Raw genomic sequence first — 15,808 nt, forward strand, 5'->3', positions numbered from 1 at the left:
CGCACCAGCAAAAATCCACGTGGAAATGTTTTTTTAAATTAATATTTTTTTATCATGGGGTAAATCAAAATTGGCTAACATTGCAGGGAATAAAATACATTTTTTTGTCTTAGATTTTTTAATGTTAAATAAATTTGTCCTTGAGAGAAGCATATGCCTTCAAATCTATCAACTTTCAATCTCACACTTGGAACAAACACTTGTGAAATCTAATCATTCCTCTCTCTAAGGCCTTCCTTGTTTGGAAACTTTGTCATAATAAAATACCTAATGATGATAACCTAAGATTGAGAGACTGTTGTATTCCTTCTATGTGTAGTTTGTGCATGTTCCATCAGGAAACCACCAAACACTTGTTAAGGGTGCATACTGAAATGGAACCTTCAATGTAAGGTGGTTATTCAAGTTGCAATTGTCTCCATTATCAACATTATATGGTACTCTCGTAATCAAGCCTAATTGAATAAGCATATGTTTCATTGGAAGAAAGCTTTAAATTTGGTTCATGTTAACGTCTCATTTATAGTAAACATTACTTTAAAAAAAAAATCTAACTCCTCCAACAATGACTTCACCATCATCAAGAACTTCAATGTCAAAATTTATCGTCCTAATTCTTCCTAAATTTTACAGGTTTTGTGGGAACCTCCTTCACATTGTTGGCTTAAATGCAAAACTGACCACGCAATTGACTTCTTCTATGGATTGATCATGGACTTCAAAGGAGTTTTTTTTATGATTTTACTGAGTTGGTGGACCACGATTCCTTTTTTCTAATAATATTGTTTGAGAAACTCTCATTTCTTTCTTTTCCCCTTTACTCATTTACAACAAGTTAGGAATGTCAACTTTAGATTTGTTAACCATTGACAGGGTGAGGTCGGGTTCTGTCATTTCCTTTATTTTTCTCTTTCTTGAATTATGTGGTTTTTGAATTAAAATAATGACAATTAGTTACATTGTAACTTAATTACATACTAATAAATAAGAACCTCATAATTAGTTAGACTTCTTTTTATTAATGTTGGAATCATTTTTTTTAATATTTAAATTATAAATGATTTAATATTTATTTAACATTAAAAAATTTAAAACAAAACAAAATGTATTAGTAAGTGGCATGGAATTTTTTTATAAACAATGTATTAGATTGCCATTTGTTGTGGAAATAAGTATTTCATCCGACTTGGAAAACAAGCTTCTCAAATAAAGAGATTGTCACTTGCTGTTGAATATAGTCTTCGAGAAATTATTGATTGTTAATCATGCATCGACTGTTCTCACTTGATCCATTATCGATTGTTAATCATGCATTGACTTTTCATATAACGCCTAAGCCTTCTTGGTCGACTTAAGTTAATTCCTTATGTTGTAGTACCCAATTCCAGAGTCATTGAAGCCAAACTCTCCTATGGTGGAATCTACCATGTATAGATACCGTATGTATAGAGCATTTAGTGATGTAGGTTGTACGAGTCCATCCTAATAAGCTCTCGTCGACCATGCAGTCTCATACATATAAGGTCTCGAAATTTTTTCCTACCTTGATGAAGGGTTTGCTTACACATCCGTCTTCTTTGATTGTAAGTAGAGATGGAAAAGTGAGTGGCCCACCCCGTTTAAGCCCATCCAAAAGAGGGGCAGGAAAACTTAGGCATCCGAGCTCAAAAATCAAGCCCGCTCCGTTTATGTAGTAAATCAAATTGAAAAATTAAAAAATTGGATGGTCAGCCCACCAACTCATTAGTAAACGGGGCGGGCTTGACTTTTGAGCTCGAACGTCTAAGGTGGAATATTTGGTCAAAGAAGAAAGCTTGTGGGAAGCTTTCCAGGTTGAAGACTAGGAGTTATGGGAAGCTTGTTATCAATTATAATCCAGTCACTGCCTTCGAACATGAGTTGCTAGTCATCGGAATCAAAAATAATGGGCAAGCTAATGTCATCGGAATGAGAGATATTTGTGTTGAAACTAGCAATGAGATTACTCTAGTTCTCAAAGGTGTGAAACACATTCCAGAACTTCGATCCAATCTTTTATCCGTTGGAAAGTTGGATAATGAATGATATGATAATTTTTTTCGGGCAATGAATGGAAGTTAAAGAAAGGCTCAATGGTGATTGCTAAAGGAAAAATGAATTTGAACTTGTATGTCGTCCAATTTGGGGTTTCGAAGTGCTACATCAACACTTGTGACAATGATAGCTCATCTGAATTATAGCACAAGCGTTTGGATCATATGAGTGAAAAATGTTTGAGTATTTTGGCTAAGAAGAACGTGTTATATGGTGTTTCCGATGCAAAGTTGAGAAAATGTTCACAATTTTTGACGGGTAAGCAAAGGCGGGTTTCCTTTATGTCATCCGAACCTAAGAGGAAATTGGAAGTGTTGGATTTAGTACATTCCGATGAGTGTGGTCCGATGAAGACACAATCACTTGGTAATGCATATTACTTTGTGACTTTCATTGATGATTGTTCTCAAAAAACATGGGCATATACCTTGAAGACGAAAGATCAAGTGTTAGATACCTTCAAGTCGTTTCAAGTAGGAGTGACAAAACGGACCGTCCGCCCCGCCTAAAGCCCGTCCAAAAATGAGCGGGTCGGTCAAGTCTGCCAAATAAAATGGGCATAAAAAGCATGTTCGCCCCGCCAAGGTGGCGGGCTGGCGGACGGCGGGGTTGCCCGCCTATTTTCTTTATTTATTTTTCTATATTTTTTTATAGATTAATAGTCTTTTTTTATCTTACAATTAAAATTTTCACTTATTTCTTAAACAATTTTTTATAAAGCATCTTTTAAATAAATTGTACCAAAAAAAATATTGCATATATTTACAAATAAATGTATAAAATAAAATCATCAAGAATTTGAATTACTAGAATTAATTAAAAAAAGTACGAGCTTAAAGCGAGACGAGCTTAACAAATAGGTGAGGCGGACTTTAACGGACGGCATATTTTAACGAGGCGAGCTTTGGTGGGCAACGGGTCCAAAATCTCAATCCAACCTGCCATTTTTAGGCGGGTGCGCGGGCCGGCCCAGCGGCCCATCTCCCATTTTACCACCCCTAGTTTCAAGCATCGTTTGAAAGAGAAACGGGGAAAAACTCAAGTGTATCCATAGATGCTTCTCCAGAAGAATTACTAAACTGAAATAATTTGCATTTTCCCAACGTTCACCATGTTTTTAATGCTTCCATGAATATACTTACGGAATAAACCAAATTTTTTTATAAAAAAAATGTGCTTCCAGATGTGCATTTACGAAAACCATGGATATAATTGAAATTTCATTAGATAGCTAAGAGAATCAGGGGTGAGTGAGAATAATTCGGTCAAGATGTACACTAAGATTGCATAATGTAGTGTATCTAAATTAATTTATACATGTTGTATTAATAACAAAAGAGTAATCAAAATGTAAATCAGATCGACCAAATAAGCCTTATGTCTGCTACCATATAGTAGTTGTAGTTCTGTATCAGTTATAATTTTAGTGTGCTTTCACTCAAAATAGATTAAATCACTCCTTTAATATAAAATACAAAATGACAACTAATACAATTAATACTGAAATTATATCCAACAAATTTTGAATTTTATTTGCACTCAACCAAAAAAGAATAAATGAAATTACTAATTCCTATGCATAACACATTCTAACTTAAGGTTTCGCAATAAAGTTACGTATACACTAATACTATATACCGAGCACAAATCCAATAATTATGTCATATTTGTAAACATAAACTAAGTTGTATGATGACTAAGCAGATGAATTCCTCTTCACTGCATATGCACGGCATGCTGCCAAACCAACAACTGCCATAGCGGTCCCAACTGTAAATTCAATATCGAAATCTATTTTAACAATCGAAACTTTTTTTCCAATAAACAATCAACACTAGAATTTTTCAAAAACAGAACAAACAAACAAACAACACTTGAACAGCATATTAAAAACCAATATTTTGCAAATTTGTAGTGTATGCGTAGTGTCAACGATAGGAAAAGTTAAGAGAAACACCTGAAGCAAAAATAAGAGAGTTCTGAACAATTCGGTGGTATTGCTTTCTTTTCTTCCCAATCTCAGTTTCAGGAATGCTCAAATGAGGGTGCTCTGCAGCACTAACAATTTTATTATACACGTTACTTGAATCACCTAATTTCATACTTACATGAATGGGCGCCTCTATTCCCAACTCCTGAGTAACCTATATCAAAAATAAATAGATGACAGCATTCCCAATCAACTGACAGACTTAGCTATGAAATTATGCAGAATTTATTCGACAATTTGATAGATAACACTCGGATGGAAATGCAATACCTTGACTGAATCTTGGAGTGCTCTTGGATATGGAGTTAGATCATCCTTAGTAGCAATGAGGAGGCAAGGAACTCTATAACCAGTTAGATCACCTTGCCCAGCAACCTTCTCAAGCAGATCTCTGGATTTCTTCCATGAATATTCATCTGAGCTGGAAAACAAGCAGAGAAGAGCAAAAACTAAGATACAGGAACAAAATGCCAAAAATAAACAAATATTCAAGTGAGAAGTGAACTAGATTAGTTCAATTGATAGAAACTTATTATACATGATGCCTCAATAGAATAGGCATTAAGTAGAGCCCTCTCTCTGGTAAAGTATTACTAATACAAGTACTTAAGAATCATTTTTTGATAATCATAAATAACATGAATTTAACTCTGAGAGGGTAGTCTTGCCTAAAAACAAGTGAATATGAGTCTTGCGTTCGTTCTTTAAACTAGTATAAGATTAAATTAGGCTAGGGCTGGGCCATTTTATTGGGCATGTGCCTTACATAAGTGTGCCCAATAGAAGGCTTACCAACATATCCATAAATAAAATGCTGGTGAAAGCAACAAAAAGAATGAAAAACAACCACTGCAACAGCTTAAATGTAACAAAGCAAGAACACGCAAATTCATTTGCACTATACCTGTCATACACAAAAACGGCTACATCACATGCTGCCAAATAATCCGGATTTGAAAGAACTTTCGATACTTCACTTTCAGGTATCTCCCGTAATACAAGAGTTTTCCTAGTTCCCTACAATAGTAATGAACAGCAGGATTATAAATATATAAAAACTGCACATTATATTGACTTAACTTCTTCCATAACATCAATGTGACTTTTATATTTATTAGCACTAGAGTATGTCGCATCAATGCAGAGCATGAAAGAAAGAATTCTTAATTTTAAAATTCATATAAGTAATAATAATGTCCTCCCACCATGATACTCACCCCTATTAATTCAATGGCATTTGCAGCAAACTTCTCAACCGTAGTTGGAGTATAATTATTTGAGAAAGGCCTACAAGATCGGTGGTGTAAGTAAGTGTTGCTTTGAAGAAAAATTAACAAACATTAAGAGTGGATGAAATTGCACTTGATATTAGATCAACTTATATGCAAAAGGCGCATGAACTAATGCCTATGGCGATTGGTTTTAAAGAACACCTTCCCAATAATGCATCCAACAGAGCAGATTTCCCAGCATTTTTAGAACCAAAAACATAGCATTGGAACACATTCCTTTCTGTTGCTTGTCTCTTGCGATCAACTGATCTCCTACGAGTAACACGGAGTGCTGCAGCAGGATTACCACTATATCCAATGTAAACCAAATTTGCCAGGCTACATGGTGGATCGAGTAATGTCATAAAGGCCCACTGCATCATAAAATGTAAAAAATACATCAAAAACTAACTCACTGTGAAGCCTAAAAGACAGTTCAAGTTATCCCCACCTGGGATAGAAATCCGTTAAGAGACATGTAACCCATATCAGTTCTCTCCGCAGCGTCGTTATATGGAGCATCATTCCATGGGCTGCAATTCAAAACCAAGTACCAGACATAAGAATCAAGTAGAGAAACTAACATACAACTGTTAATCATTTCAGTGTTATCACAATTGAAAAGAAGGAAACAGCCTGAATAATTTGCAACTAATATATCATAGTTGAAGCACATAAAATTAAAATCAAACTGCAGTTAGATTGGCTTCACTTGAAAATGTCTAGGATTGGGTTTTGTATTAATATGTTATTATGATTATGATTTGTTTTCACATTTCTCTATTTATTTATGCTTAGGATCCATGTATCCAAGTAATAATTAACAATATTCAGGTTGACCCTTCCAGATCTTTCCCGTCACTATTCCGCTGTCGAGTTTCCTAAAGTTTGTGATTACTAATATTTGTTAAATTCCTTTTGTTTTTTTCAAAAAAAAATTGGCCTCCATCACCGTTCACAGTCGTTTTCCACCATCAAACCTTGTCTCCTACTAATCTATACTACAACACCATTGCCAATTCCTATTTCCTACTGAGATATGGGCTGATATTTCAATGGATTTTATAGAAGGGCTACCTAATGCATATGGCAAAAATGAGATTTTGGTAGTAGTAGACCGTCTTACCAAATATGCTCATTTCATGGCTCTAAGTCATCCATTTACCGCTAAGGATGTTCCTGAAATTTTCATCAAAGACATGGTTAACTTACATGGTTTTCCATCAACCATTGTGTGAGATAGGGATGAAATATTTCTCAGCCTTTTCTGGTCTGAGTTGTTTAAAATAGCTGGTACCAAGTTGAAATTCAGCTCCGCATATCATCTCCAAACTGATGCCAAACCGAAGTAGTAAACAGGAGTTTGGAAACCTATCTGAAGTGTCTCACAGGACTCAGCAGAAGCAGTGGACAAAGTGGTTCTGGTGGGCTCAACTATGGTTCAACACCAACTATAATAGTTTTTGAAACTGACTCCTTTTAAAGCTCTCTAGCCGAGACCCTCCCCATTTACTCAAAGGTTCTACCATTCTTTCAGTGGTGGGAGAAGTTAATGTGTTAATTCAAGAGATGGATCAAATGTTACATGAGCTCAAGTCTAATCTAGTGAAAGTCCAAGTTCATATGAAAGCTTATGCAGATTAATCTAGATTAGAAGACCAATTACTCTCTCTACCGGCGATTGGGTTTATCTAAAGCTGCACCCTTACATACTGAAGTCTCTTGGTAAAAAGAGGAATGAGAAACTGAGTCCTAAGTTCTATGGACCTTATCAAATAATCAAACAAATAAGACCGGTGACATTTGTATCAGATTTACCACCAGAGAGCAAAATCCATCAGGTTTTCCAAGTTTCCTTATTGAAGAAAGCCCTAACTCCAACAAGCAATTTGCAACCTCTTCCTCCAATGCTTTATGAGAATTTGGAACTCCAAGTATCACCTGCTGCAGTAAGGGCTGTCAGGAATAATGCTAATGGGTCAACTGAAATGCTTATTCAATGGTAGGACCTACCTGAATTTGAAGCTACATGGGAATCTGTGCTGTGGAAGTCAACAAGGAGCAAATTTCCTACATTTCACCTTGAGGACAAGGTGTCTCTTTGGGGGAGTATTGTTAGACCTCTTAGAAAGAATATTTATAAGAGGAGGGGCACAAATAAAGCATGTTATATGCGGTCAAGCAGCAGTTACAGGCATAGGAGCAGCCATTATAAATGCTATCTGTAGCAGTTAGAGTCTAGGAGCAGCAATTAGCATCATTAGAGTAACAATTCTTATAATTATTATTAGGAGCAGTTACAAAACTTAGGCATAACAAGAAGGGAAACAGAACCATGTTCCGTTTATCCTGAAGCTGTGTGTTCCTTAATATTCTGCACTATTTTCCTATAACTATTGTAAATTGTGCAAGTGTTATATTCTGATTTTGAATCATTTACCAGAATTATTATCGGTTAAGTATTCCTAATATCCAAATTTCTTCTGTTCAGTGTCAGTTTCTAGTATTTTAGTTTTATCAGTAACATTTTGTACCAAGCTTTTTAACAAATATTGCTGTGAGCTCTCATAATGCAGTAGGATAATCTTATGCTTGTCAGGGTGATATGTAAAATGATATTCTGTTTTAATTCTACAGAAACATGGACTTGTTGGGAAAAAAATTAAGAATATTCCTTCAAAAGGTTAGACTCCTGAGATGGGAACCTAGGGGATTGTAGTGGAAAGAAAAAAATACAGAGAACAGGCATGGCAAGAAAACAAGAAAGCAAGAAAAAGAAAGAATATGTAATGGTATTATTCTGATTCACAAGGTTTTCGACAACCTTACTAGGTTGGTAACCCTTACAACTAAGAGATCAGTTTCCACCAAGATTTCTTACAAGTACCTTTTCCCTAGGCAGAATGCATCTGTATATTACAAAAAAACGCAACTACCAAACCAACTAAATTAACTAATGGACAAATAGACTAACAGATGACTTTATTTCAACCTAGAAGATACATCCTAATAATACACTCCTCTTTAAATTCCACCTCGCTCTCAATGTGAGATTTGAGGACTCCCATTTTGTAAGACTTCCTGACGATCATATCCCTAGCATGCATGTTCCCCTTCCAAATGTAGCAGATCGACAGCCTCTCTGGATTGTTCATCCTGAGCAAGGATCCTGACCTGCCCCTCTGTTTTCGGACATCTAGGCTCAGGACTAAAGAGTCACCCACATTTGAAACATCTCCCTTCCTTCTTCCTCTCAAGAAATTCATGACAAGGCAACTTCCCAGAGCCCCAAGCCTTGAATAAGCTTTTATCCAACATGTTACTCATAGCATTCAAGGTTGTTGAAACAACATACGCACTACTTCTCTATCCACTTTTCTCACTGCTCCTCATGCCAAACCCCTAGGTAAAGAAGTGAGTGCCACCATTGGCCCTGCATCAATTCTTGCCACCAAGTCCTCTCTAGCAATTGAGGAGAATTCCATGAGTGTTTTTCCCTTTTAGGTTATCTTCATCTTTTACAACAAATCAACTACGTATATAACTAAATTTATTAAACCAATGGGCTAATTGAGTAACGACTTCCTTTTTCAACTTTGAAGATGCATCCTAACATACACACTTTTTCAACTTTGAAGATGCATCCTAACATACACACGTATTCCAAATTCCTAGTGATGACTCCAATAAATTACTTTTTGAACCAAACAGTCTTAATAAGATTTCCATGCTTCTTAATATACAAGTCTGGTAGTATAACAGTCCAACAATAGCTACAGTTTGTTTTTAAGAAACTATTATCCCTAATCATTTATTTCAAGGGCAACCCAGTGCATGAGGATCTCACCAAGTAGGGTCTAGAGAGGGTAGATATATCCAGTCTTATTGTCATAAGTGGAGAGGTTGTTTCCAAAACAATCAAAAGGCAAGTTTTCCTTTTTTTTTTATATGCATAAAGTTTGTTTTGGAGGGGTTGCAAGTTCAGACCTTTCTGGAGCAGTACAAAATAGCTTGTCCACTTCAGCAGGTCTCAGGGCTCGATCCTATAGAATATCAACGTTCAAAGAAACAAATCAGATAAATGCATGTTAGATGAGGAATATCATCTAAAAAAAGAACGTGGAAGATAGGATTGAAGTGCATAGTATGGTTAAGGAAGTGATAACAAAAATCATTAGTACATACTTTATCGGTATCCAATAGTCGGAATATGCCATTTAGAAACTCTACAGCTTCACCTGTCAGCTCCACACTCTGTAAGATTATGTCAATGAAAGTTGAATAGGAAGTGTAAAATAACTACATTTATAATGACTTGTAGACCTAAATTTTGGAAAATACTTTTTGGTAAAAAAATGCAGTCTTTGTTGAGCTGCTTTTAAAAATTAAAACCATCATTTGACTTAACATGATTGCATCATAAAAGCAGTAACACCAAATTTCTGCATTTTTCTCCCTACCTCGGTAGTAACTAGCAACAAGAATACACGTATAATATGTCAATATCAATAATACACTGATTGAAATCCAAATTGCCATATTTGTACTAAATTGACAACAGATAAGGAAATATCTAGTCTATAACCACAAAACATGTAAAGAATCTTTTCTAAGATGAATATAAACTCTACTTGATTTTCAAATCACCAATCATAGACCAAAGAATTTAAGTACACAGAAAATATTTGCAAAACCCCAAGTACACTTGGTTTTAGGCAACCATCAACCTTGAAAACACCTATTAGTGAAAAGGTATTAGTACAATTAACATGCATAACCAGCATTACATTTTAGTCTTTCTAATTTAACGTCACACATTTTAGGTTATTGTTGACACACCAATAGTGAAAATTGTTTACTTAAATGAAAGTATCACTATTTCAACCTTTTCCATTAAACCGGACAAGAGAATGATGAAATTTCCACAATAATATAACTGAGTATAACCTGATCAGGAGCAATCTTAGCTGGAACAGGAAGGAAATCATCCTTGAGTTTTAAATCATTATCATATCCAAAGTTCCTTAACACGGCCCATAATGTCTCCGGATGCCCTTTTCTTAAGAACATACTGTGTATATACAGAAATCCTGGAAAAGTAAGACCATGTGAGTTGATTCCTTCCGGTACTTTCTGCTGTACAACTGTTTTGACATCTGCTATTTCCGATGACTGCAATGGTGCATTGAAACATCTAACCTGTAGATGTAATGAAAGTTTTAAATAAAGGAGCCACGAGTGAAAATACTGTATTCTCAGAGTATGTGAAATAAAACGAAAAATCAAAAAAAAAAAAGTAAATTCTAATCCTATCAAAAACCTGAAAATCATTTAGTTCTGCATCATTGAGGGCATCATCCATGTCACGATCACAAAGAACAAATATTCTTCTCAACGCCCTAACACACTGATCTGTTAAAGCTTGACTTTCATGATCAAACAATGGATCTACTGGATGTAGTACAGCTTTTTGAGCAAAATAAAAAACTTCAGGGACCTAAAAATGTAAAATCAACACTAAATTTCAAACACTTAATTGCAAATTTGAAGTCAAATATGGAAATAATATTATGAAGATGATGTCCTTCCTTATATACAACTCAAAACAGTTAATACTGAAGAGATGCACAAACTTCTTACTTCACACTTGACTTACTTGTAAAGAAGGAATGGGAATCTATTTAGCTGTTTTTGGGTCTTTTGAAGTTCTTGTATTTGATGATTAAAGGTCATTTGGCCTTCAATAAAGCACGGGATTGTATTTTAGAATAGGGAAACACATAGGAAACTTCAGTAAGTTGTAAGATATTGTTGTAGTGGATGTCGTTAAAATCTATATAGGATTCATTGATATTTAATCAACAAAAACAGAAAGATACACTTATAGATTTCCATCTTGAATGCAGAAAATATAATACTACATATACTAGTACTAAATAAGTTAGCATCACTTCGTGAAAAGATAATTCGGGAATGCAATATACCTGGTATAGTGTTGCTGCAGAGCATTCAATGCAGGTAGCAACATTATTGAACTCTTCTAGAAGCTGTTCCAAAAGATCTTCTAAGCTCACTTGTTGGCTTTCGTCTCGCAAGTCGAGCTTACAACCAACCACAATTATAGGTACTGTCACCTGTATCACAAAATAGATAATATATTTTCTTGCATCATCAAAAAGAAAGGCATAGAAATATACAATTTGCAGTTTATTTATCATTAGTAATTAGTTAAATTTCATGCACTTTATACGAAGAGAGAGTATGTCATGGGATCCGAGATATTGATCTATTGGTCTGCAAGCCAGCCAGGCCACCAATTTAGAAGGTGCACACTAGGCTGCATAACAGTGGGAGAAAATGTTTGATGGCAGTTAAGATTAGAAAATTGCGACTAAAGATCTTGTACTCGGCACAAATTTGGGGGAAAAAATCGAAGAAGACAGAGTTGTGAAATTCCGTCATTAGGGAAGACTTAGAATAGATAGACTTTAGACAGTTATTTATTAGTATATGTGATAGTAGGGTTGGTATTTTATGAGCTGGGGAGTTTGACGAGAACCACGACCAACAACCGACTAATAACCAGAGCAGCAAAAAGAGCAAGATACGGCATCTCCACCTAAAACCCTAAGACATTAGCTATATGAAGACATGTCTATTAGGATATACTCTCCAGCTAGCTCATTCCTAGCGAAATGTGAAACTAACTAATCACACTTGAATTCCAACTTTATGTAAGATTGATACTACGTACTTCGCAAAAAAAAAAAAAAAATACTCTACATAAAGTGTATTGAAGTACTGGTTGTGATTTACATGTTCAGTGATATAAATATTGTTATTGTTCCGTAAATTTCAGGTATTCTACCATATAATTTAGAGGGACAACATAACGTTCACCTAATAATAGAAAGAGCATACTAGCATTTTCCTATCGGGCCATCAAAATACATAAAAACGCACCAACCTCTAACATCTGCAGTTCCCGAAACCAGTAAGAACTCAATCGCGAAAAGGACTGAGAATCATTGCAAGCATATGTTAAAACCACGACATCAGCGCCTTTCAATTCTTCATTCCGCTTGTTTTGTTTCTCCAAGCTATAGACATAACATCAACAACACAATTTTATTCCAAGTATATTGCGGATTCAATGCCGTAACTTATGAGAAAAAAAAAAAACTTAACACACAACGCCACTATATTAAACAATGATCAATTCTAATCAAACATTTCAAATCAAGCCATCAACAACCATAATACAAAAAAAAAAAAAAAAAAAAAAACAGCATAAATGCAATACACAATTTAGGTATAAAAACTAGGTGAATCAATTATCGAACTGTAATTAACCGATTAAAAACATAGGTTAACTGTAATTAATAAGCTAAATGATAAAAGTGGAAAGTGATTATTCCTTCCAGATATTTTCAATAAAGTTAATAAATGCGATTAATTGTGGAAATTTATTACCTAGAGGATGTATCGATTACGGTGAGGGGAACGTAGTCGGGAAAAAAATCAGCGGGCAAGAGAGTAGGCGGAAGCACGGGAAGAACGGTGTCGGGGAATGAGTCCGACGCTATAGCAGCTATCAGGCTTGATTTACCGGAGCCTCGGTCACCGGCGACGACGACTCGGACTCCGCTTCGATCGGTTGCGGTCTTTGTCATGGATACTGCGATGCGAGATACAGAAGGAAGAAGAAAAAAAATCGAGAAATATTTAAAATTGTGTTCATATATAGAATTTAATTTAATATAACTAATTAAGCATTAATTAAGCATTAACTGCCTACTAATCTCTCCCTCCGTATTTGTCAAATTATTTTACTCGAACTTTTTTCAATTTGTTGAGTAAGTCATTACAAAACAAATATCTAATACAAAATGTTGAATTTCAATATATACTTTTTTATTCGTTAAAATTCATAAACAAATTACAAATTTTATTACATGTATCTAAAATAATGACAACCTCATGATAAACCTCAATAAATAGATGCAAAATTATCAAATAATGATTTGGATGGCTATTTGTTAGTGTTTTGATAGTTAGTAAAAGTCAAATGTTCCATGGATTGTAAAAATGAAGATGATGTTTAGATTTTAAGATGTGGTAGAGGTGGATAGAGATGGTGCCTTTGCATTAGAACAAAACTTTATTGTTTTGATGTGTTATAAGAAGTAGTTGAATGGAGGATGTAGTTGTTTGTGCTCAGATGTTGTAGTGGAGAGGCTGACCCGCAAGGTTATCGTTTTAACGGTCGAGTCCGTTTGTAACTGAAATGAGAGAGTAGAATTTGAATTTGAAATACATGTGAAATGGCGCGCTTGTTGCTTATAAAGAGTGGCAGTTATAAACGCTCTATGGGAGTTGCAGCGTGAGATGTGGGGCCTAGGATGAATCCTGGGTCGAAACTTTAAGTATTTTCTTCCTTCGTAAGATTCTTACTCTTTTACTATTATTGGAGCATTTCATCTGTTTAATGGGCCGAGGACCTTAGACCTTTAGTTGAATCGGAACAATTGTCCTAAATCTTTGTTTTATCCTTGTAAGAACGAAAGTTTTTGCCGTGCAAGCTTTGACCGGAATTTCTTCATAATGTTATTGTCATTGGAAATTGGACCTTTGAATGTGTCACATCTCTAAGACAAATAGACATTTTTAGAGTACTTGAATGTCTAAGACAAATATGGACTATTAATCATGTTTTAGATTATATTCCTACCTTTTCATACATAACGTTTTCATCTTTGCCTGTCTCTTGAATTTTCCTCTATCATTCGAGCAAATGAATTTCTTTCAGCTTCTTGTTTTTCTTCCACCTGATTCTCTGAATCATTCGATCAATGAAAGTGACACCCATTGTGCATTCGTGAGCGTATGAAGATACTTCAATTATTTGGGTGAATCCCGATATCTTACCCTCTACTTTATTCTTTACTAGAGTTGAAAATCTTAACAGGGATTTTTTAGAAGTTGGCTCTTCATTTGACTGGGTGTAAGAATTAGGTGATGGTGATAGAGTAAAACATACTGGAGGGTTGAATAAGACAAAATAGTGAAGCATTGTTGAAATGGATATGACACAGGAGATCTTGAAGTTCAAAGATAAAAATATTAATGATTAGGATGTTATAATTATTTTGCTGGAAAGTAAAGAAAATCAAATGAAAGACAAACTAATTGATTAAAATAAAAACAACTTTTCCATTTATTAAATATCTTGTTGTGAAAAACGATGTCAAGAACAAAATATAATAGGGAATTAGAGAAGAAAAGAAGAACACAAGAATTGGTTATAACTGCTATTCTTTTACTTTCTCTTAAAACAAGATTACAAGTTTACAAAAATAACAAATAACCTCTCTCACCCAAAATTAGGATTTGCAGCTTAGCAATGATGAGAGACTAGTATGTTATTTATAAGAAAACCTAACATACTAACTAATGGGCGTTTTCCAGAAGAGCCATTACACAAGCCAACTTAATAAACAAGCTAACTTAACAAATTAGGGTTTAAACATTAAAACCTAATTTAATATGCTAACAACCCTAGCATTTTCGACACAAGCATGTGAACAACCTTCGACTTCATGCTTAATCCTGTCGAACCAAGAAGTTACCCTTCGGACATACTAGAGTTCGATCCAATATCTCACAAATCTCCACCTTGGATTTAACTCTACAACATCAAGGGAACAACTAGATTTCTTCATGCAGCTTTAGCAACTGCATACAGTGGAAAAACTTGCAACTCGGCAATGTCTTGGTGATCATATCAGCAGCATTGTCTTCAGTCGAAACCTTCAGCACTTGGACTTCCCCACGCTCGATTACTTCTCTGACAAAATGCAGCCTCACATCAATGTGCTTAGTTCGCTCATGATAGGCTGAATTCTTCGACAGGTGTATTGCACTTTGACTATCACATTTAACAGTGATACCTCGACCTTGAAGTTTCAGCTTCTTCGCAAAACCTTCAAGCCACAATGCTTCTTTCACAGCTTCAGTTAGGGAAATATACTCCGCTTCAGTGGTTGATAGAGCAACAACCTTCTGAAGTGTTGCTTTCCAACTAATAGTAGTGCCAAACATAGCGAAAACATATCCAAAAATAGATTTTCTAGAATCCATACAACCTGCATAATCAGAGTCGACATATCCTTCAATTTCTGCTTTACTATCTTCACTCAAGGCTCCACCATAAATTAGGACTCTGTTCAGAGACCCATTTATGTACCTTAAAATCCACTTCAATGATTGCCAGTGAGCCTTTCCAGGATTCGCCATGTAGCTTACAAGACTTACTGCATATGTTATGTCAGGTCTAGTACAGACCATAGCATACATCAAAGAACCAACTATATTAGCATATGGGATGCTATTCATATAGGCTCTTTCGACATCAGTAATGGGACACTGATCAAAACTCATCTTGAATTGAGGGTTTGTTGGAGTCACAACTGGC

At 35.2% G+C, this 15,808-nt stretch overlaps 1 protein-coding gene across 2 annotated transcripts; it reads right to left on the reverse strand.

Moving 5' to 3' along the window:
- Nucleotides 1-3,593: 3,593 nt before the first annotated feature.
- Nucleotides 3,594-13,077, reverse strand: LOC131610161 (mitochondrial Rho GTPase 2-like). Of its 2 annotated transcripts, XM_058882038.1 has the most exons (14): nt 12,808-13,076; nt 12,302-12,434; nt 11,319-11,468; nt 10,655-10,831; nt 10,282-10,533; nt 9,520-9,588; nt 9,322-9,377; nt 5,786-5,867; nt 5,497-5,708; nt 5,281-5,350; nt 4,968-5,080; nt 4,334-4,484; nt 4,031-4,217; nt 3,594-3,843 (listed from the first exon to the last, which is right to left on the reverse strand). In XM_058882038.1, exons 1-14 carry the CDS (start codon nt 13,005-13,007, stop codon nt 3,770-3,772), a joined length of 1,926 nt encoding a protein of 641 aa, XP_058738021.1. In that variant the 5' UTR covers nt 13,008-13,076; the 3' UTR covers nt 3,594-3,769. The 2 variants fall into 2 exon arrangements, with proteins under 2 accessions (XP_058738021.1, XP_058738022.1); XM_058882039.1 differs by lacking the exons at nt 3,594-3,843; nt 4,031-4,217 and having other exon boundaries at nt 4,345-4,479; nt 12,808-13,077.
- Nucleotides 13,078-15,808: the final 2,731 nt, after the last annotated feature.

The sequence above is a fragment of the Vicia villosa genome, linkage group LG6 (genome assembly GCF_029867415.1).
Source record: "Vicia villosa cultivar HV-30 ecotype Madison, WI linkage group LG6, Vvil1.0, whole genome shotgun sequence".
Taxonomy (NCBI): domain Eukaryota; kingdom Viridiplantae; phylum Streptophyta; class Magnoliopsida; order Fabales; family Fabaceae; genus Vicia; species Vicia villosa.

Bases quoted from the DNA above. Each gene is read 5' to 3' on its own strand.
- LOC131610161 (XM_058882038.1), bottom strand. From the start codon at position 13,007: ATGACAAAGACCGCAACCGATCGAAGCGGAGTCCGAGTCGTCGTCGCC. The intron at 9,378-9,519 runs GTATGTACTAAT...GATATTCTATAG, and splicing joins GACTATTGGATACCGATAAA to GATCGAGCCCTGAGACCTGC. The intron at 5,351-5,496 runs GTGTTCTTTAAA...CCGATCTTGTAG, and splicing joins TTGGATGCATTATTGGGAAG to GCCTTTCTCAAATAATTATA.